Consider the following 22,155-nt stretch of genomic DNA (forward strand, 5'->3'; position numbering starts at 1 on the left):
GGATTTCGAATTCCTCTAGACTATTTTCTCTTCCATTATCGTCGTGGATGCCACTGGTAATGTATAAATCTTTATAGAACTCCTCAGCCACTTGAACTATCTCATCCATATTAGTAATGATATTGGTAATGCTAATGCTAATGATAATGCTAATATGCTAATGATATTGCTAGTAATGAGTGGACATTGCTTGCACGAAAATTCGAAACTCATATTAACTGATTGCGCAGAGAATTACGGCACACAGGCAATTAAGGATTTGTAGCCGGTGAGTTTGCAAGGCGTATCCACTTGGAATGATTTCCACAATGACATCGGTTAAGAGATGTGCGCCATGAAACTGTGCGTAGAAATGCATTGCTGTTCTATTTACTTTTCTAACAAAACACTCTTTCATGCCTTCAAGAAAAACATTACCTCGAACGCCCAAATATTCCATCCCACATTCTGGGAAATAATATCTCCCAACTGGTGTAATCCTGGAAATTCATGTAAAGTGGATCTGTCTTGCAAGCTCGCTGGCTACAATTTGCAGCTTGCAATATGCGCCGTAAAGTAACTAATTTGAATTTTAATATGTGTTTTCATTTGTTTTGCTAGTAATGTCCGCCTCTTAGAATATTACAGCTCAGGGACAAGAACTGTCCTACCTACGACATGCTATTTCAAAAATTTTGTAAAGCTTAAAAATGATCCCCAGGCTGGAGTGCGCGCTCGCACGCATGTGCTAAGAGGTGGGGACCGGCTATCTCCTGGACCAGCTTGATTGACGGATAGTAGCCGCATCCAACTTGCGCATATTGAAGCGCTGCCAGTAACTGAATACAAACCGATGTCTGCCAAGCCAGGAGTGGCCAGTGGTCGCGCGTGTGCTGGTGAGCTTACGTGTGGCTTAACCTTAAGATTTGAATGGTTCGAGGGTAATCGAAGCTTTAAATCTAATCGAAATTAGTGACGCCCAACGGCTACGACACCGACAAGCACGCTGACCAAAGTTTAATTCCTACGCGGGCTTCAGCGATGGAGCGGCGCAAATGACAGTCTACTTCTTCCGAAACTACGTAAATCTTATCGGAATTCAAAAGTAGATTTTAACTTACTTCAGCGTGCTTATTAAGCTGCGCCAATAAATATACGCAAAGACAGTAGCAAGAAGCACACTGATATCAAGACCCTTCTTTATTGCTCTCAGCTGTCAGTCTACAGCAGCCGTTTATGCGTGGACCTCACAAATGACTACCTATGCAAGCCGGCTCCTTCGAAGCAGGTGAGGAGAAGGCCTTGTCTGAAGATAGTGCTTGATAAATAGGTGGCTTCGCGCTCCGCTTGTGAGCTCTACCGCAGAGATGTTCGCAGCAGCGTATGTTATCTACGGACTGAGTTTTCCTTTTTTTTTTTACCAAACACAGAGGGTTGTTCAAGACTAATGAAGATAGCTTGATAAAGAAAAATATATGTTCTCTGGTTTTAGAAATAAAGAAGAAGAAGTATTTTAATGATTGGAAAATGTAGAGAGGTCGGCCGGATAATGGCGCATCTGGCCTGCTACTCTACGTAAGGGAATGGGAAGAGGGGAAGAAAAAGGGTCACAATGGGGGATGATAATGGGAGGAACGAGGTGAAGGACACATTACACAACTGGTATCACAGGCGTGAGTCCAGGCCCGTGTCACCTAGGAAACGTGAAAGCGCACGCATTGTTTCTGTCGTCTGCCAACTCTGTGGCCATGCGCCGCTTTCCATTACCGAAGGGCCAACTGAGGGCATATTAGGCCCCTTCGTCATCATTTTCTCCTATCTCGAAAAAAAAACCAAAATCCCTAATAAGGATATATATATATATATATACATATATATATAGCGCGGTGGCAGCGTAGAGGAAGAACACATGCCTCGCGTGCAAGAGGTCCGTGGTTCGAATCCCGGTGCCGGCAATTTTCCACCGTATTAAAGAAAATCCGCGTGTTGATAACATTGCATAAAAAATGCCTGAAGTGTGGCCTGATCCCGGTGACCAGAACGGTAACGCACTCCCTCACCAGAGCAGGATTGGCCACTTTGGTGCAGTACTTGGCCACAACCTCCTATAAGAACACAAAAATCAAACCCCGGCCCTCAGTCCGCAGCAGCTGCGAAGCAACATGCCACGGCGGCGGTAAGACCTGCGACGCAGCAGAGGGTGCAAAGAATCCCTGGCTCCGGACAGGCCGCCATCGGAATATGAACCTGGCAACGTTTAACGCTAGAACGTTATCTAGTGAGGCGAGTCTAGCAGTGCTATAAGAGGGCAGTAAATTGGATATAATAGGGCTCAGTGAGGTTACGAGGCCAAAAGAAGCATATACAGTGCTAAAAAGCGGGCACGTCCTGTGCTACCGGGGCTTAGCGGAGAGTCGAGAACTAGAAGTCGGATTCCTGATTAATAAGAATATAGCAGGTAACATACAGGAATTCTATAGCATTAACAAGAGGGTGGCAGGTCTCCTTATGAAACTTAAAAAGAGGTACAAAATGAAGGTTGTACAGGTCTACGCCCCTACATCCAGTCATGATGACCAGGAAGTCGAAAGCTTCTATGAAGATGCGGAATCGGCGATGGGTAGAGTGGAAACAAAATATACCATACTAATGGGCGTCTTTGATGCCAAGGTAGGCAAGAAGCAGGCTGGAGACAAGGCAGTGGGGGCGTATGGCATAGGCACTAGGAATAGTAGGGGAGAGTTATTAGTAGAGTTTGCGGAATAGAATAATAGGTGGATAATGAATACCTTCTTCCGCAAGCGGGAAAGACGAAAGTGGACGTGGAGGAGCCAGAACGGCGAGACTAGATATGAAATAGACTTCATACTTTGCGCTAACCCTGGCACCATACAAGTTGTAGACGTGCTCGGCAAGGTGCGCTGCAGTGACCACAGGATGGTAAGAACTCGAATTAGCCTAGACCTGAGGAGGGAACGGAAGAAACTGGTACATAAGAAGCCGATCAATGAGTTAGCGGTAAGAGGGAAAATTGAGGAATTCCAGATCAAGCATCAGAACAGTTATTCCGCTTTAACTCAGGAAGAGGACCTTAGTGTTGAAGCAATGAACGACAATCATGTGGGCATCATTAAGGACTGTGCAATGGAAGTTGGAGATAACTCCGTTAGGCAGGATACCAGTAAACTATCGCAGGAGGCGAAAGATCTGATGAAGAAACGCCAATGTATGAAAGCCTCTAACCGTACAGCTAGAATAGAACTGGCATAACTTTCGAAGTTAATCAGCAAGCGTAAGACAGCTGACATCAGGAAGTATAATATGGATAGAATGGGACATACTCTCAGGAACGGAGGAAGCCTAAAAGCAGTGAAGAAGAAACTAGGAATTGGCAAGAATCAGATGTATGCGTTAAGAAACAAGCCGGCAATATCATTACTAATATGGATGAGATAGTTCAAGTGGCTGAGGAGTTCTATAGAGATTTATGCAGTACCAGTGGCACCCACGACGATAATGGATGAGAAAATAGTCTAGAGGAATTCGAAATCCCACAGGTAACGCTGGAAGAAGTAAAGAAAGCCTTGGGAGATATGCAAAGGGGGAAGACAGCTGGGGAGGATCAGGTAACTGCAGATTTGTTGAAGGATGGTGGGCAGATTGTTCTAGAGAAACTGGCCACCCTGTATACGCAATGCCTCGTCACCTCGAGCACACCGGAATCTTGGAAGAACGTTAACATAATCCTAATCCATAAGAAAGGGAATGCCAAAGACTTGAAAAATTATAGACCGATCAGCTTACTGTCAGTTGCCTACAAACTATTTACTAAGGTAATCGCAAATAGAATCAGGAACACCTTAGACTTCTGTCAACCAAAGTACCAGGCAGGATTCTGTAAAGGCTACTCAACAATAGACCATATTCACACTATCAATCAGGTGATAGAGAAATATGCGGAATATAACCAACCCTTATATATAGCTTTCATTGATTACGAGAAAGCGTTTGATTCTGTCGAAACCTCAGTAGTCATGGAGGCATTACGGAACCAGGGTGTAGTCGAGCTGTATGTAAAAATACTGAAAGATATCTATAGTGGCTCTACAGCCACCGTAGTCCTCCATAAAGAAAGCAAGAAAATCCGAATAAAGAAAGGCGTCAGGGAGGGAGATACGATCTCTCCAATGCTATTCAGAGCGGGTTTACATTATGTATTCACAGACCTGGATGGGGAAAAATTGGGGATAAAAGTTAATGGAGAATACCTTAGTAACTTGCGATTCGCTGATGATATTGCCTTGCTTAGTAACTCAGGGGACCAATTGCAGTACATGCTCAATGACCTGGAGAGGCAAAGCATAAGAGTGGGTCTAAAAATTAATCAGCAGAAAACTAAAGTAATGTTTAACAGTCTCGGAAGAGAACAGCCACTGACAATATATATATAGTATACGTTATGCAAAACACCATTAACAACCCCACATGAAGGTAGCATCAGAATATAAAATGATTTTATTGATTTGCAATATTTAATATATACTGGGCCATTTTCTAGAATGAACTGCGGCCCTCGTTATTTTCAGTCGTTGCAGTGGAGCTTATTAGCGATTTGACAGGGTGCCTGCTGAGTCTGCGCTACTCTATAGGCTGATTCCGACGCACAGTGTGCATAAAGCTTATGCCGATTAGATAACCTAAATGATAAAAGTAAAAAGGCAAACTTTTTCATTGCAACGTTGCGCCGTTAGTGTAAATCTCCGCACAGGCCGTGGTTGTCACTCCAAACAAACAGACCAAATATCCAGGAAAACCTTTGTGCGCCAACTAGTACGAATAATTATTTCATTAGAAAAAAGAAAAAGGAGTGTACAATGGTTATTGCACCTATACGTAGCTTCTTACGGTAGCGAAACGAGAATAAAGCAGGCTCGTACGAGTACTCAAATGCATGCGGTGGAAACGGTGTATTACGTACTTCCATGCCGCAGAGGCAGTGACTAAAACTGAGCAAAAAAATTTGAGCCGCAGTTAGTTGTGGCCTCCTTTATTTATGGCGTGGGGCTTCCCTTAGAGCCGATCTTACTATTGCTTGCCATAGCGCTGCCTTTAGCGCTGTCCTTCGGGCTGCACTCAAGACTGTCTTTACCCTGATTGATGTCAGCGCTTCCCGACCCTAACGACTTGCGCTTCCTGCTGGCAGATTTCTTAGACTTCGACAGTTGTTTTGAGCCCCTCTTCTTTTGTGACCGTGAAGGCCACGACCGCTTATTCTTCTTTTTCTTCGGCCCGGACCGTTCCTTGTTCATCGAATGCTGTGCGGGCTTTGCACTGAGCGACTGACTTTCGATGCCGGAATGCGCAGCCTGTTCCTCGGGAGTTTTTACGCCGCCTTCAATCGGCTGTGCGACAAGCCTTGCGGGTTCAGGGGTGGCAACAAGACATTGCCTGCCGTTCATTTTACCTGCTGTAGCAGCGGTGCTTGCCGGCTTGACGTCAAATTCCAGTTGATGCAGCGGAGCAGGTGGTGGAAGCGGTCCCGCGCTTTGTTTTCTGTCGCTTTTCGTTACGGCGTCCTTCGCAAGCTTGGCATCGCCTTCTCGCGGAGGCAGCGCAAGCACCGCAGCAGCATCGGAACTCTCCTCTCTGTCTGCCTCTCTCCTGCTCGCTAGCAATGACTCAGCAGCGCGCTTTGCAGATTCACCGTTGCCCAGGGCTATTTTCTCCGCAAAGGCGGCGTCTTCTGGAGAGAGAGTAGAAATCGCGGTGTCGACATTGTCGATAATCTTTCGAATCTCTTCGACGTCTTCCTTGGCAAACACCGATGCTGGCACGGTGTCGATGTTTCTCTCGTAACCGGGCACCTTAATCTGAATGGTTGAAGAAGCATCGACCAGAAAGCCTGCTTGAGAGCTCGTATCTCGGGACGGTACCCTGGAAGAGCGGAGTCCGAACTGCTGCTCGAGGAGCTCGTTGAAGTTCTCACTGCAACGGGGCGTTGTTATCACGTCGGGGGCGAATGAGACCGACCGCTCCGTGGTGACCACCATCTCGCGCGGGTCTATTGTCTCCGCCACGGTCACCGTGTCGCCGCGACTCGCTCCAGCAGCGACGCTAATCTGGCCACTTGTGGCTAGACTCGGCTGGTCATGCAGGGCACCCTTTCTCGACGCGTAGTCACATTCTCGCAGCAGAGCTTGGTACTCGCGTGTGGCCGTTTGGTCCTCGGGCAGCCACGTCATTGCTGGCGCCATGATCTTCTCCCACGGATGGGTCGTGAGAAGGGCGAAGAGGTACGTAGGAATGAAACTGACTGCGACGGCGATGATCCAGATTCCGAAAAGGTTCTCTGAGTAACTAAAGCGAACGCCCCTGTACCCTTCGGGAGACGGCTCCATTACTTCGATCGCCAGCAGCATGGTTAGCTGAAGAGGCACTCCGAAGGTCCAAGATAATCGCGTCATTAGGTTCGGGTAGTTACCCGTCATTGTCTGATAGTCCACCATGACGCGGTGAATACCGTAAATTCGCACAATCACCAGTACTTCTAACAAAAGAGACAGCGCCGCAATGACCTCAATATTAGGCACGAGCAGCTTGATTATGTATGGTCCAGAGGTGGTGGTCAGACAAAGTCCGAGAACGTAAAAGCACAAGCAGGCAGCTAGGCGGAGCTCGTTCCGAAACATTGCAAATCCTGGAAATTCAAACAATATCGCTTCGAGGACCACTTCAGGACCTATCATCATGTACCCCACGGCATTGGCTAACAACCAGGTGAAGTACACTGTGCACCAAAACCGCGTCGTATCCAAAATTGTGAGGGTCTCAGGCATTACCACGTGTTCAATATCAGCGCTTTGCAAGATGCGCTCTATGTCCGTATCCTTAACAGAAGACAGAAAGCCAACGTGCGCGTAGAAGAGGAGTCCGTAGAGTAGCGAAGATATCAGTTGCATTAGAGCTACGACGGTTGAAAATGTTCCTATCTTGGTCTTGAACATATTGAATCGTGCAGTGCTCAGGAAACCACCACTGAAGATGCCGATGTTGCTTATCGCCACCTTCAGCGCGTCCCGCCAAAGTTCGTAGCTGACGACGCCTGACAGCGGTGCCCTAACTAAGAGATTTATTCCGCGATCGCTGCATTTTAGTGCCAAAGAATTCACGAGCATCAGCGTCAGTGTAGTGATGGTTAGGGAAGCGATAACGTACACTGCGTACTCGGCGTTTTGCAGGCCATTTCTGGTGGCGGCGAAGACTAGCAGCCAGAGAACCGCCATCGTGATGGCTATCTCCGGGTGAATCACGTCGCGGTCGTCCGTCAAGAGCCGGAGGACTTTGGAGTCGAAGAACAGACGCGTAGCGCTCTGTGTGCCGTTGGCGCAGTCGTTGAAGTTGTAGGCGGACTCGGGGACGAGCACCGTTGTAGTTCCGTTCGTCACCGGCATTCCCTGCGTCTCGCGCGAGTACCGGTAGCGCTGAACTATGTGTTCCTGCACGCTGCTACAAAGCACCATTTTTCTCTGGAGCTCGTAGCACGAGTCCGATGGCCGGTAGTGGCTGCAGTCAGCCCACGGCAGAGTAGACCGGAACAAGCTGGCCAGGAACACGGTCGAGTAGGAGCACTCGGTCACGAACATGGTCATGCCAAGCGTGAAGTAGAAGGTCATCGTGTGGCCCAGGCCCCGCATGCCCGGCACAGTGTCGAAGATTCCGATGTTTCCGGCGCCCGTGAACTGGCCGAGCACGCTTTCCAGTTGCATCACCGGGATCACCACGCTCACCGTAAGCGTCGTGTAGGCGATCACGAACGGGGCTCCACCGTGTATAAAGAGGAGTCGAGGCAGAGTGAAGATGCCGTTCTTGCTCGCGATGACGGCGGCGAACGTGAGGAACTGCTGAGTGCGGCTCTGGTAGCGGCGGCGATCCGCGGCGCTCATTGCGACCGCCTCGAAGCCCGAGCTTCTTCTTCTTCTACCTCTACAGCTGCTTCCGCAAAGCCACTTGTTGGCCATTTGGTCAACCAGTGCCTCTTGTGGTCAATAGATTATCATTAGAGAAACCGGCAATTCTTTTGGTCTCTGAACTTATTTACGGTGAGAGTAGCAAATCTGAATAGGTTTGTTCGCTACGGTTGAGGGGCAAGAGCATGAGGGGCAAGGCACCCGCCGAGGCTGGCACCCCTGCGAGCTGAAGAAACCACCGGCTGGTGGCGGATAAAGGGGCCAAGGCCGGCAGAGAAGAACACGTACGCATCTTCCGACGCCCCGAAGTGGTCTCACAGGCCCCGCCTTGTGCGTGCGTTCCCGGAGCGCTTGCAAGCAGGGCCCGAACTGCGCCAAAAAAACCGCCCCATGGGTGAAGATCTTTCGCCTTACCGTGGGCGGGATGACGGCCGAGTGACAGTACTTTATGACCCGCTGCCATCCCGCCCAGGCAGGCTGGAGAGGGCATGGAGCTCTCGGAAACGCAACGCAACGAGCGTGGCACAGCTATTGTGAGTGCCCAAAACCCCACGATATATATATAAGCACTGTTGCAAATGGAGCGCATCGACATTACATGTGACGTTTCGTTGCAATGCGCTCTAGAAGCCCCTTCATGAAAACAAATTTTCTTTCCAAAGCAAATGATTTCGGCACACTTCGCTGTCTGCAAAATGGAGAAGCGCGAATACACTTATATTTAGGCGTACGTTACGTAACACTGGCCGGTGTAAAATTTTGAATTCAGAACTACACTGCGCCTCATCAGAATTAAACGGTTATAATGCCGCGGGATTAGTAAAAGCGCATGACATTTGCAGAAGTACACAACAAGCTGTTGCGATGGCTTCTGCGCACATTTTCACATTCACGTGAGCTCTTGCACTGCGCTCATGTCACTGCCACTCTCATCACTCTCGCTGCTCGAATCCGATCCGAGTGAAATTAGAAGCTGGTCGAGGCTTGCGTTAGCGAAACCGTCGCGTTGCCAAAATTCCTCTTCGATTTTCTGAACATGAGCATACGCCCGAAGCCACTTGTATACCGCCACTGGATTGGTGCTTTCATGCAACAATTTTTCGATGCCGGCAAGGGTCAATGTAGTATTGTTAGCAGCGACGTGACCTTTCACATGGCTCCATACCAACTCGATAGATTTGACCTGGTAATTATATGGATGACGCCTCAGGACGTCGTGACCGGCAGCCTTTCGGACAACACCCATGCGATAGGAGGAAAACATCCTCATTCTGTTGATTCACTAGCTCCAATAACATTGCCTTTAATCGGTCCTGGGAAAATTCAATATTCTTCAGTGTGAGCTAAGACTGAATGTCACTCTTTCGTGTTGACGACGTTCGAACTTTCTCGAGGCGAACGCCATGGTAAGGGGCATTGTTCATTAATACGACACTACGCCGTTTGATGTTAGGCGAAAGCTGTTCAGTGAACCATCCATTTCCTTGTGGTACTCAGCAGTTCCTTTCGCTGCTCTGGAAAAGAGGCACGCAGCATCTAAGAAGCGATCCTTGCTACCGGCGTGCAACAGGATCAGTCTGCTACCTTCGCCTCTCGATGCGCAAGGCGCTGTAGTCAAAGGTTGCCGAAAAGCATCTTCCTATGTGGTGACGCTCACGTCCTCCCATACTTTCGCCTTTGTGTGGCCGGCAGTGACTCAAGTTTCGTCAAGGTGGTATATTGGTCTGCAAGAACACACAAACAATAAACACTAATTGAAGTATGTCATCAGATACAAATACTGCAATTTCGCAAGATAGGAGGAGCAATGAGACAATTGGCACTGTTCAGCTAATATGATAGAACAATGCGCCGGGCCCACTGTTCGTGTTACTCAACAACCAAGGCATATCGTCTAATGCATCATAAGAACGCTGGCCAAGTGAGTGTCCTGAGCGGCATAGTTACTTTCGAAATGCGATGACGCCCGACGTGCAGCTGTAAAGGCAGAAGCGCTTGTAGCTTCAACCTAAATGTGTGTTCCGTTGAAGTAATGCATGCGCAGAACTGGCAAGCAAGAACCCTTGTGTTTACTTCGATCGCGAGCACCGAAAGGTTTTACCCTACAGTGTCCTCACTGAAGAGTATTGGGCTGAACGTGACGGCGCGTTGACTGCGACTCCACGTCTCGAGAACAATGTTTTCTTGGGATAGGTTGCTCGGGGAATAATAAAACTGCGCTTATTCATCTACACGCCACAAAAGGCATCAAATGGACCGGCTCTCGCACGTACCATTCTTCAGTTCGAAGTTCTCGGATGGTACGCAGGTACTGTCACCGCCACATGATGACGTCATTTCTCTCAGAGAGCGCACAATTTCTCTTCCTCTTGCGAAAGAAAAAACCGATATGATTAAGCAGCGTTTGAATCGTTCCTCATTTTAGGCCTGTTTATGTCACTGTCACTGTTCATATATTGAGCGAGTTTTGCAGCTCTCAGTATTTCATTTCGCAGAAATTACTGGTGCACTTTTTTTCGTAGATCTGCAAGGCAGAAGCTGAGAAGAAGTTGCAGTCTTGGTCCTCGCGGTTTTCACACGAGCATTTACGTATGGGATAAGCAGTCACTTCTACTTGGGTAACTCCAGGGTGCCACTGTTTACGTCGAGCTTAATCCGGACGGCACTGCGTTCTCTAAAACCAGTGAGCTCGCTGACCTTCCGACATGCCGCTCTCACTAAGAGCGGCCGCTCGCTTTTCTTTACTAGCGTGTAAACGTTGCGCGACAGTTTCTTGGCCAGTACGGACACTGTTGGTTCGAGAACTCTCGGTACGGCTGCAAAACTGGGGGATTCACGAGACGCGGCGGACGTACCGCCAGAGGCGACGTCGACGAGCTGCAACTGGGGACGCCATCTTTGTTTGAAGGTGATGGAAAAGAGCTATGGTTGCCGGAAAACCACATAACCTGAAAGCGCGTGAGACGGAATTCCTTCTACTCCGTAACATTTTAGTGGAATAATTAATAAGGAAATTTCTCAAAGAAACACAGTCCCTGCTAAATTTTCATTTACCCTGAATAGTCTAGAGATGTTTTCATTAGGGGACTGCATGTTGGGGCGCAATAAAACAAATGCACTTCGGATCCATAGCCTAGGTCGTGCTGCCACAGAAGGTTGTCGCCACATATACGTAGCATAAAAGTTGTGATTTTATGTAAGTCGCGACTCTACCTTCTTATAGATGTAGACGACTCCATTTCTGTATAACATAGTTATATTTCATAGATATATCTATCTCTTACGCCGGCGCAATGACTCGAGTTATCTGCCTGTTTGGCCCACTAGGTATGTACTCTTGGTATCGATGCAACCGTGGTCATTCTATTTTTGTCATTGCAGCTCCGTCATCTCTCATCATGCCGTCGTTGTTACGCAGTTGCCCAAGTTGTTTATACATTCGGTCACTAGGTATCTATCTGCTCGTGGCGGCGATGACGTCTTGGTCGGTGTATTGTGGTCATTCCAGCTTTTTAATTCGAATCTCCTCACTCCATCGTAGTCACACCATCGCCGTCATTCCATCGTCGTGCATTTGTTGTCACAACGCCATGGTGATGCCGTCATGATCGTTCGATCGCCATTTTAACTTCGTCCTCCAACCCTCGTCATGCTGCTTTGATCATGCCGTCGTCGTTACACAGTCGTCATCATGCCATTGTCCTCGTGTTGTCGTCGTCACGCTGTCATTTTACCGTCATCACCACTACAGTGACGTCATGTCATCGTCCTCATGCCATCGTCGTTATACCTTGTCTGTTCCACCGACATCAGCCTTTCTTCGTCATGCTTATCGTACTCTCATCATTCTATCCTGATTATGCCACGGTTGTGATCGCGTCATCGTCAGACATCTACAATAAGGTATCCACTGTTACATAGTTGTTGGCATGCCGCCATTGTCATGCCGTGCTCGTTATTCTGCTTCGTCACCCGACTCTCGTCAAGCCGTCATCATCACGCCATCGTCGTCACTCAAGCTTCACGGTGCAGTCGTTGTCACGTCATTGTCACAATTCTCTCATCGTCATCCCTTGTCCTCGTATTTTTCTTCGTTATATATTTGAATCGTCTTTATTCATTCGTTGCCGTGCCAGCGGCGTGGTGATACTGCCGTGGTCGTTTCATGATTGCCTCTCTCACTTCGATACCAAACTCTCGTCACGGCGTCGTTGTCACACAGTCGTCGTCATCCCATTACCGTCATGCCATCTTCGTCACGCCGCATTTGTCTAGCCTACGGCGTCTTTATTTGTTTGTCATGCTATCGTAATCAGCTGTCATTACTAAATCGTGATTGTTCCATCGTTGTCATACCGTCGTCTTCAGAAGCTGTCTTCTTCCCACCGTCTTCATTGCAGCTTCGTAATGCGGTTTTGTCATACGGTCGTCGTTATATATTCGTCGTTTTCTTGTTCTCCTAATATCAACGTCACGCTTTCGTCATTATACCATCATCATTGCTCAAGAAAATCAACATCCCCATGTAACCGGTAAACCGGCTTTGTCATTCCATCGTCGTCATTTTATCGTCCTCAGTGCGTCGGCGCCATACATTCGTAGTCATGCCGCCATGCTTGTTGTCGACTTTCAGAAGTTAGTGCCATAACAAAGCTAGACTATATCGTAGTATGTCGCATTTAGGCGAAGCAACGAGGGTCTGAGAATGGCCAGTACACATTCTAAATAAATGAGCCATCAGGCATGCGGTTGTAGCTATATTGTTGGAATGCTAATTGCATTGCCATCGACCTTTATCGTCAGATGAGTTCTGCCGTAATTTTTCTTAGCCCTACGGTGATGTTGTAAGCCGGAATGACGAACGTCCGTGACAATTACATTATCTCTAATAGGCCACTCTAATGCAAAAAATTCAAGATCGCTTTGACCGACATGTGGTTTGGCGACTCTCTAGACCGACGTTCCAGGATTGTCTTTTCCGAAAGCGGCCAGTCGTCAAGACGTGCCAGCGCAATCGCGAGTGACTTCCTATGTGCGCTGTACCGGGGACAATGACAAAGAGCGTGTTCAGTGGTTAGCTCGCTATCGCAGTGGTGGCATGCCACGCCATGTTGCCTATTTATGCGAAAAGCATCACCCGGAAGCAAAGGATTTCGTGAAACAGACGCCAAGCCGCAGTCGTCCAATTACTGTGGCCTTAGGTCGGGACAGTCCAGGTGGAGGACGAAATCGATGATAGGAGTCCAGTTTGTGCAGGAGCGTGGGCTGATGACTAGGTGTGTTTCACAAAAATTGTGTAGCAACATTCGTCAACACTCGAAGCTGCACTTGTTCTTAAAAAATGCATTGGTTCGCACTTAATATGTTTCTTGGCCCTTGTTCTATCTCTCCGCTATTTTTCCGTCTTTGTTTCTCCTTCCCCTTCCCCCAGTGTAGAATAGCAGGCCACAATCTCCTCCAGTTAACCGCATTGACTTTCCCACCACATTTCTGCCTCTATCTCGAACGAAGAGGCGGACTGACAGCAACAAACACTCATTGATGACGATCAAGGTCGTCGTCAGCGTGGAGAAATGGACAGACACCAGGGTAGCTCTCCTTTCGATAAAACTTGTTTCTATAGAAAATACCGCTCTAATATGAGCTGTTTATTAAATAAAATACCATTAGTTTTCCCATTCTTTGATCCTAGTAGCATTGAAAATGCGGATAGAAAAACAGAAGTACTCAACGCACAAGTTCGAATATGTGTATCATCATTATCATCAGCCTGGTTACACCCACTGCAGGGCAAACGCCTCTCCCATACTTCTCCAACTAGCCCGGTCATGTACTAATTGTGGTCATGTTGTCCCTGCAAACTTCTTAATCTCATCCGCCCCCCTAACTTTCAGTGGACCCCTGCTACGCTTTCCTTCCCTTGGAATCCAGTCCGTAACCCTTAATGACAATCGGTTATCTTCCCTCCTCATTACATGCCCTGTCCATGCACATGCCCATTTCTTTTTTTTTTTATTTCATCTAAGATGTCATTCACTCGCGTTTGTTCCCTCACCCAATCTGCTATTTTCTTAACCTTTAAGGTTACACCCATCATTCTTCTTTCCATACCTCGTTGCCTCATCGTCAATTTAATTAGAGCCCTTTTCGTAAGCCTCCAGGTTTCTGCCCCGTACGCGAGTACTAGTAAGACACAGCTGTTATACACTTTTCTCTTGAGGGTTAATGACAACCTGCTGTTCATGATCTCAGAATACCTGCCAAACGCACTCCAGCCCATTCTTTCTGTATACCGAAGCATTAAAGAAGCACTTAAATAAATGATATGAAGCTCCTCATCTTCTGAATTGCTCTTTGGTGCATAGCGATTACATGCCTGCGCGGGAGCGCGGGGAGAACCCGACGAGCGACCAACATGGCCGGAGATGGCGCGATCGCCGGGATTGGCCCAATTACTATAGCACTATATCATGGCGTACTTCGAGAGAAAACTACTGAGCATATGCGCAAAACCACAGGCAAGAAGGAATTGAAACATTGGGTTTAAATTACTCATACAGCCGAAGGCATCTATTTGGTATAGGGAGGATATTTAACTATCGTTCGTAATTTCACTGCTCAATTTTCTAAAGAAGAGATCCATCTAACTGCAGATATGTAGAGGTAGTACAGATGACAATATAGGAGCCGGCTCGTCATACTATCAATACTGTCCCGTACGCGAGCTTTTCGGCAAGGCACGAGCCACAGCAGCCACGTAGAGAAAAGTGCGAAGGGTTTGCGAAGATAGATTCGCTATAAAATTCGCGAGAAACGACAGCACCTCAGTGGTGTTCAGAGCTTTCGCTTTTTGAGGATGCAGACAAGCAAGCATTACTTAGATACACGTGAGTTGCACAGATCCGAAGGAAAAAGGTGTCCCGAGTGGTGGTCGCAAAAACTAGTGGCCCCGCAATTACAACTTTCTTGGCAGCTCAGCGATCATCTGCTGCGCAGGAAGCAAGTGCTCCCACTTTGTCCTTTTTGACCTGTGAAAGGAAAGTTGCGAATTCATGTAATATTGCGCTATCATAACGAGTGTCAATATAGAAAAATGTGCATGTGTGTGAAGCGTGGGAAGCTGCTCATGTGGTAGAGGAAGAGAGGGGATGGGAATGCTTGGAAGAGCGCATGCATATAAGATTTAGCGCTCACCACATTACAGGAAACCAGTAAGCTATCGCAGGCGACGAAAGATCTGATCAAGAAACGCCAATGTATGAAAGCCTCTAACCCTACAGCTAGAATAGAACTGGCAGAACTTTCTAAGCTAATCAACAAGCGTAAGACTGCGGACATCAGGAACTATAATATGGATAGAATCGAACAGGCTCTCAGGAACGGAGGAAGCCTAAAAACAGTGAAGAAGAAACTAGGAATAGGCAAGAATCAGATGGGTGCGTTAAGAGACAAAGCCGGCAATATCGTTACTAATATGGATGAGATAGTTCAAGTGGCTGAGGAGTTCTATAGAGATTTATACAGTACCAGTGGCACCCACGACGATAGTGGAAGAGAGAATAGCCTAGAGGAATTCGAAATCCCACAGGTAACGCCAGAAGACGTAAAGAAAGCCGCGAGCAGCAGCAGCGAGCACAGAGGCGATGAAAGGAGCACGCACTCGGGTATGGGTCGTCTGCAGATCGCTTTCAAGACACGGCGCACACGACCGCGCACCGCCGAGCTAAGTACGCAGTTGCTGGCGCAGTAGAAGCCGCCTCACCCCCACCCCTCTTCTCTCCCGCGGTGGAGGAAGGAGCGATCGGAGATGGTTGTTCGGCGCGTTCGTTCGGTTACCGGGACGCGCGATTGGCCTACTTCGCGCCGACGTCGCCAGCCGCGTCGCGCGGCCACGTTTTTGGTGACGTCAAAATGACGACACGTTCCTGTCAATCATCCTCCCACCGAGCATTTCGTCTGCTAGGCGCCGAACCCGGCGGGAGTTGGCAAGTTTGGAGCGATCATCGCTCGTTACGAGACCGACTTCGCATGGCGCGTCTAGTGGATTGGATTGGATCCAAACGGTGGTTTCGGCAGCTGATTATCACATTCGGATCCAATCCATAGTTTAATTCGAGAAAAATGGCCCTTGCGTTGGGAACTTCGGTGTCTGCGCTGACGTTGTTCGAGGAGGAAGGAGAGCAGGTGGCATTGCGAAATGCGTTTGAAGAAATGGCAGAAAGCGAATTCTGGCGTCGCTTTTTTTTTCTCGAAACAAATAGTGCGTTGGTTGTACGACGAAGTCGACCCCATCATCGGTGCCAGCGAACCACTGGAATGTTGTTGCTGCCACTTGAAAAGTGCGCCACTGCTCCCGTCGTTCCTTCTTTCTTTGTTCTAGCTGTGCGTGACACCACCTAGGGACGACGCAGAGAAACTAATAGTTATAAATTGTCGTAGTCACACTTACTACTATTTGAAAACGCGTTTAAGCTAGAGAAGACAAAATTTAGATAAAGATTTCATTCATTGGAAGACGAGAAACATTTTTTTTTGTAGTATACTGTCTGCAAGCAGACCACAAACGAGGGACGTAAACTTCCGGGGAGTTCACCGCTTGCCGATTGGCTGCTCTCTCCTCCCCGTTCTCAGAAATTTTGCATACTGCCACTTTGGGACGTTGCAGCAACTGAACAGAACGCATATCGAACAAAGATCTCCGATCGCGCCCCATGTCTCCCGTGTTGCCTATCCACTTAGCTCCATTTCGCGAGCGAGATTGAACCGCGATCGTAACTTCCCCTTGCCCCAGGTCGCGAAGTATGCAGTTGCTGCGTGAGCCTGACGTCGCTCCCCCCTTTCTTCCTCTCATCCCCCCCACGGCCTTTCGTGCTACGGAAGACGGCGCGTTTGCTCTCTGCTTTGCGCCCTCGCGATCGTCGCCCCATAGTCGTCGCGATCGTCGGCTCCCACCGCGTGCTTCCACTCGCGCCTACAGTGAAGGACTTTATACGGAACATCACGGCAACGGTGATGGTGACGCCGAAAATGCGCCTGGAGTGTCCATATATGTGCTATCGCAGCAAAACTAATCATGACGTTCGCGTAGTGTGGAACGCTTCAGTAATTAGCCGGGTTCCTTGGGTGGAAGTTATTTTCACTTTAAATTGCCAAGCTTGGAATGCAGCAAACTGAACAGAAGATGCGTAAATGAGAGAAGGAATAAGGACCTGGTTATAAATAAGGTGGATACCCAATGAAGAGAGGGAGTGATGCATCTTAAGAAAAAGAATGAAGCTAGATAAGAGCACGTCGGATTTTGTTCGGATGTAATTTAGGTGGTCAATAAAGTTACGGTTTATGTCCAGTATAACGCCAACAATCTTAATTTTAGGCTTGGATTTGAGAAAGGAGTCATTAATGCGAGCGACAGGTTGCCGTGTACGTGATGTAGAATAGGAGCGACTATTGCGAAAGTTTAGAGCTTAACATTTTTTGGTGCTGATGGTGACCTTATTCCTGCGTGCCCATCCCGAGACAAGATTTAGTGTAGAAGAGGATTTTGCTTCCAAGTCAATGCAGTTTTTCGCAGGAATTACAAGAAAGGTGTCCTCGGCATACACATGTGCCAACGCGTTCGGGGAAAAGTAAATTTTAATAATTCAAGTAGTAGTTTGAGTTTATTTCCCAAAAGTGTGGGGCGTCTACGTGGTGTGGTGAACAAGACGAGATAAAAGCTGAATCAAAGGAGCTTTCACTGGCATGTCTCCCCAAACAACACAGCAGCACACACAACACTTTTGATGCACGGTACATAAGCAAAATGGGAAGAATAACAAAGAGCATCATCATCAGCCTAGTTTAAGTCCACTGCAGGACGAAGGCCTCTCCCCGTGATCTCCAATTATCACTGTGCTGCTCCAATCGATTCCAATAAGCGTCTGCGGATTCCTTAAATTCATCACCCCGCCTAGTCTTCTGCCGTCCTCAACTGCGCTTCCCTTCTCTTGGCACCCATTCTGTAATCCTAATGGTCATCCGCTAATATAACCTACACATTACATGACCTGCCCAGCGCCATTTCTTTCTATTAATGTCAATTGGAAAATCGGCTATGCCCGTTTGCTCTCTGATACACACCGCTCTCTTCCTGTCTCTTAACGTTACGCCTAACATTCGTCGTTCCATCACTCTTTCAGTTGTCCTTAACTTGTTTTCGTGCTTCTTTGTCAGTCTCCAAGTTTCTGCCCCATATGTTAACACAGGTAGAATGCACTTATTGTACACCGCTCTTTTTAGTGATAATGGTAAGCTTCCAGTAAGGATCTAAGTATGTTTGCCGTATGCACTCCAACCCAATTTTATTCTTCTGTGAGTTTCATTCTCATGATCAGGGTCTCCTGTGGAAATTGACCTAGGTAAACGTATTCCTTCGCAGACTCTAGATCCTGACTGGCGATCCTGAACTCTTCTTTCCTTGCCAGGCTATTGATTAGTATCTTTTTTTTCTGCATAATAATCTTTAACCAATAACAAAGGGAAAGAATTCTATACTGAAAGAAATATGCATAGTAAGACCGCAATCAACAGTGAACAATACTTCCGTTCAAATACAGTCACACCATACGGTGGGTGATAGGGAATTCATTCATTCACAAAACTTTATTAGAGTCCTGAAGCCTGGTCTTTTCGGACCGAGGCGGGCCGCGCCCACGTCGGCACCGCCAGGCCGAGCCTTGTGGCGTCATCGTGGACCCTCTGGACAGCCCGTAGTTGATCTTGATATGAAGAGCTTGATATCATCTTCTGCCAGTAAAGCCATTTTTTCTTCGGGGTCGGCGAAAGTCGCGGGACAGCCCGCCAGCATGTGTCGGATGTCAATGATGCCATGGCACACGTTACATTCCTTCCTAATTTCTCTTTCAGGGTGAACATTATTTATGAAATATGGAGTGGGGTGCATCCCGGTTTGCAGTAAACGTAGCGTGACTGCCTGAGCCGTGTTCAATTTTACGTGTGGCAGTGGGAATTGCCTACGCCCCAAGTAGTAATATTTAGTGATGTCGTTTTAAGTTATTAAGTGATCTTTGTGCTCCCCGGAATGGTAGTGGGCGTCGGTTTGGTTCTGACCGGCACGGCAAGCAAGTCCTCGTGCCAGGTCGTTCGTCACCTCGTTCAGGTTGGGCCGAGTATCATCCACTTGTCCGATATGTGCAGAAAACCATCGGATTTCAGTTTTGATAGTTTCGACCTTCTCGCTAATTTGAGCCGCAGTCCCAGCAACATAGCCTTTGTCAATGAATGAATAGAATTTATTGATAGGAAAGACAGAGGGGTCGACCTGAGCTAGTGCGCTCTAGTCTGCTACTCTGCACTGGGGAAGAGGGAAGGGGAGTGAAAGTATTGGGATGGATGATGATGATAAGAGAGAAGTGGTGAGTGCTTCTGTACATGAGACAGTTGCCTCGCTAGAGCCGCTCGTCAAGCTTGGTATCCTGCAGGAACTTCAACAATACTTTTGTTGCACGCATTGAAATTGCAGTGTCAGGCCATGGACCGAGGATAGCTTCCTCCGACAGTAGTTGTCTGCCAACGCTGGCTAGAAAACTGTCTAACGTCCTTCGCTCCAGCACATATGCTGGGCAGTCGCACACTACGTGTTGCAGTGTTTCGTGCTTCTGGCAGTGTATATAATCAGGGCTGTTCGATTGGCCGATGAGGTGTGCGTAGCGACTGGTGAAAGCAACGCCGAGCCGAATCCTGTGTAGCAATGATGTTTTGCTCCATGTAAGCTTCGGGGGCAAACAGAATTTACCGTCTGGGTCAATCATATGTAGACGTCTGTGAACGTTATCAGAGTGGGCTCTGTAAGCCTTTGTAAGGTCCTGCATGAGTGCCTTGATCATGGAGTTGGTGTCAGGTCGCGAGTAAGCAATCCTTTGTCAAGCTCTTAATTGCTGCTTTGGAATCGCTATAGATGAAAGACCATTTGCGGTTCCTGATGGCTTGAGCAATCACGGCTTGCTCCGCCAGCGTGGACTCCTTAGTGAAGATGGTGACGGCATCCCGTGCCTCGCCCCGGCTGTCGACCACTACGGCCGTGTAGGCCTCTTTGCCTTTGACCCAGGCAGCGTCTACAAGGGCCACCTGTTGTCCTAGATGTTCAATTTCCTTCAACAAAGCTTTCGCTCTTGCTTTTCTCCTGCTAACATTGCGTTCCGGGTGAATATGTCTCGGGAGGGGGGCGCTTCTGATCGCGTCTCTAAGGTTCGTGCACAATTCTACTTCGGATTCCTTCGGATTCATCAATCTATTGGGATCTGTCCCTATCGCTTTGAGTATAAGCCTGCCCACTCGCGCTTTCCTCAGTCTTTCCTGATGCGTCATATGTTACGCTTCCGCCATCTTTTCTATCGTATTGTGCACGCCTAGGTTCATGAGCCTCACGTTCGAGCTGCTGATGGCTGTACCTAGGGTAGCCTTGACTCACTTTCTGATCATAGTGTTGAGCTTGTTCAGCTCGGCTTGCGACCTGGGTGTTAGGAAATAATTTCAAATAATTTTAAATATTTTTTCTTTCTTAGAACGCGCAGCTGCTCTTCGGTCAGCTCATATTTCTTTCGTGTCCTTGGCAGGCTGTTCCTCGACATCTGTGCTGCGATCTTGTACGCGTTCCAAAATCAAACGGAGGTGGTCCGTTCATTACGCCACGAAATACGCGGTCCGTTCCGTTGTGTTTGTCCGATAGCAGACGACACGGAATAATTGACAGCAGATATCACGTCACAATTGACGTCATGGCGTTCGTCACGGTTCAAATTGACCAATCGTGTGCGGCTCGGTGGAACGGACCGCCTCCGTTCTATTTTGGAACGCGTGCAAGATCGCACCCCTGAAGACCGTAGTTGGTACGTGGTCGTGGAACGTGCTATTGTTCATGACGCCGGGTGGAACAAGATGACATATTCAAGTGCAAGTTGGGAACAGCCCGTAGTGCTATTCTATCTTTAGAGATTTCTGATTTCAGTAAGAATAAGAACTTATGCTGATACAGGGCAGAAAGTTTTGCTATCTTGAAATTGCGCAATACAATGGAAGTGTGTGCATCGTATGGGCAGTTTGAAATTGTTCGCACTGCATTTTTCTGTAATGTAACTAGCCTAGTAATTGACTTCTTTGTGCCATTACCGCATACTAATTTACAATATTGCAGATGAAATGCGAAAAGTGTGTTAAAAAGTATTAGCTTTTCAGGGAAAGGTAAGAACTGCTGAACTTTTCTCAGTGTGCCTAATGCCTTGGGCAGTATAGCTTGTATGTTGTTCGTGTGAAAATGCCATGAGATTTTTTCATGAACAAAGTCACCCAGTGCTTCTGCTGTAGAGTAAAATTCTATTTCAGTCTCATTGCAGATCAGGGGATTAAGGAGACCGGTTATTTGCTTAGCTTGAAAGAGAATTTCATTCGATTTTGAACACTTTATTTGTAGAATATTAGGGCTTGACCATTTACTCAGCTTCTTCAAAAATATGTTGACGCTTCTGACAACCCTTTGGGAACTTGAACTGTGCTAGGGACGAGGCACCGAGGAAGAAGAAAACAGGACGAACGCAGCCTGTCTTCTACTTCCGTATCTTGTGCCTAGCGGTGTTTAAGTTCCCAAAAATATGTCTTACCAACTAGCCTTCCAACACACTTTTCCTGGGTTCTGACAAGTTTGCTTCCATTGCTTCCTGTAAAAAAATGTGATAGTGTCGTCGGCATGAATGACGTAATTATCGGTGGTATGTAAATATACGAGGTTATTTATTTAAGCATTGAAGAGTGGATTCAGACTATATCCACGAGGTATGCAATGTTATTTTTCGTTTCTTGCAGCCAGGACAGTTTATTTTCAATACATATTAATTGATATTCATTTGTCCAGTAGCTTTTAGCTAGATTTAAGGCAATGCCACAAACACCGTACCAGCACAGTTTTTCTAGTAAGATATTACGATTGATTCTGTCAAACGCCTTGGATACAACGACGAAGACAACTAGCGTTAATTTTCTCTTTTCAATATTATATAAAATTAGTTCTTTCTGATGAAGTAGAGCTATCTCGCTAGATTGACCTGTCCGGAAGCCATACTGCGATGATACAATAAAAGAATTCGCATCAAAAATACAAGTAAATTCTATGAAGATAATTTTTTTCAATATGCAAAAGTAAGTGAAAATATGTAAA

At 47.3% G+C, this 22,155-nt stretch overlaps 1 protein-coding gene across 1 annotated transcript; it reads right to left on the bottom strand.

Annotated features, from left to right (window-relative positions):
• Positions 1 to 5,030: 5,030 nt before the first annotated feature.
• Positions 5,031 to 7,936, bottom strand: LOC142588597 (sodium-dependent proline transporter-like). The gene has a single exon (XM_075700432.1). It carries the CDS (start codon positions 7,920 to 7,922, stop codon positions 5,031 to 5,033), a length of 2,892 nt encoding a protein of 963 aa, XP_075556547.1. The 5' UTR covers positions 7,923 to 7,936.
• Positions 7,937 to 22,155: the final 14,219 nt, after the last annotated feature.

The sequence above is a fragment of the Dermacentor variabilis genome, chromosome 7, assembly GCF_050947875.1.
Source record: "Dermacentor variabilis isolate Ectoservices chromosome 7, ASM5094787v1, whole genome shotgun sequence".
In the NCBI taxonomy this organism is placed as follows: Eukaryota; Metazoa; Arthropoda; class Arachnida; order Ixodida; family Ixodidae; genus Dermacentor; species Dermacentor variabilis.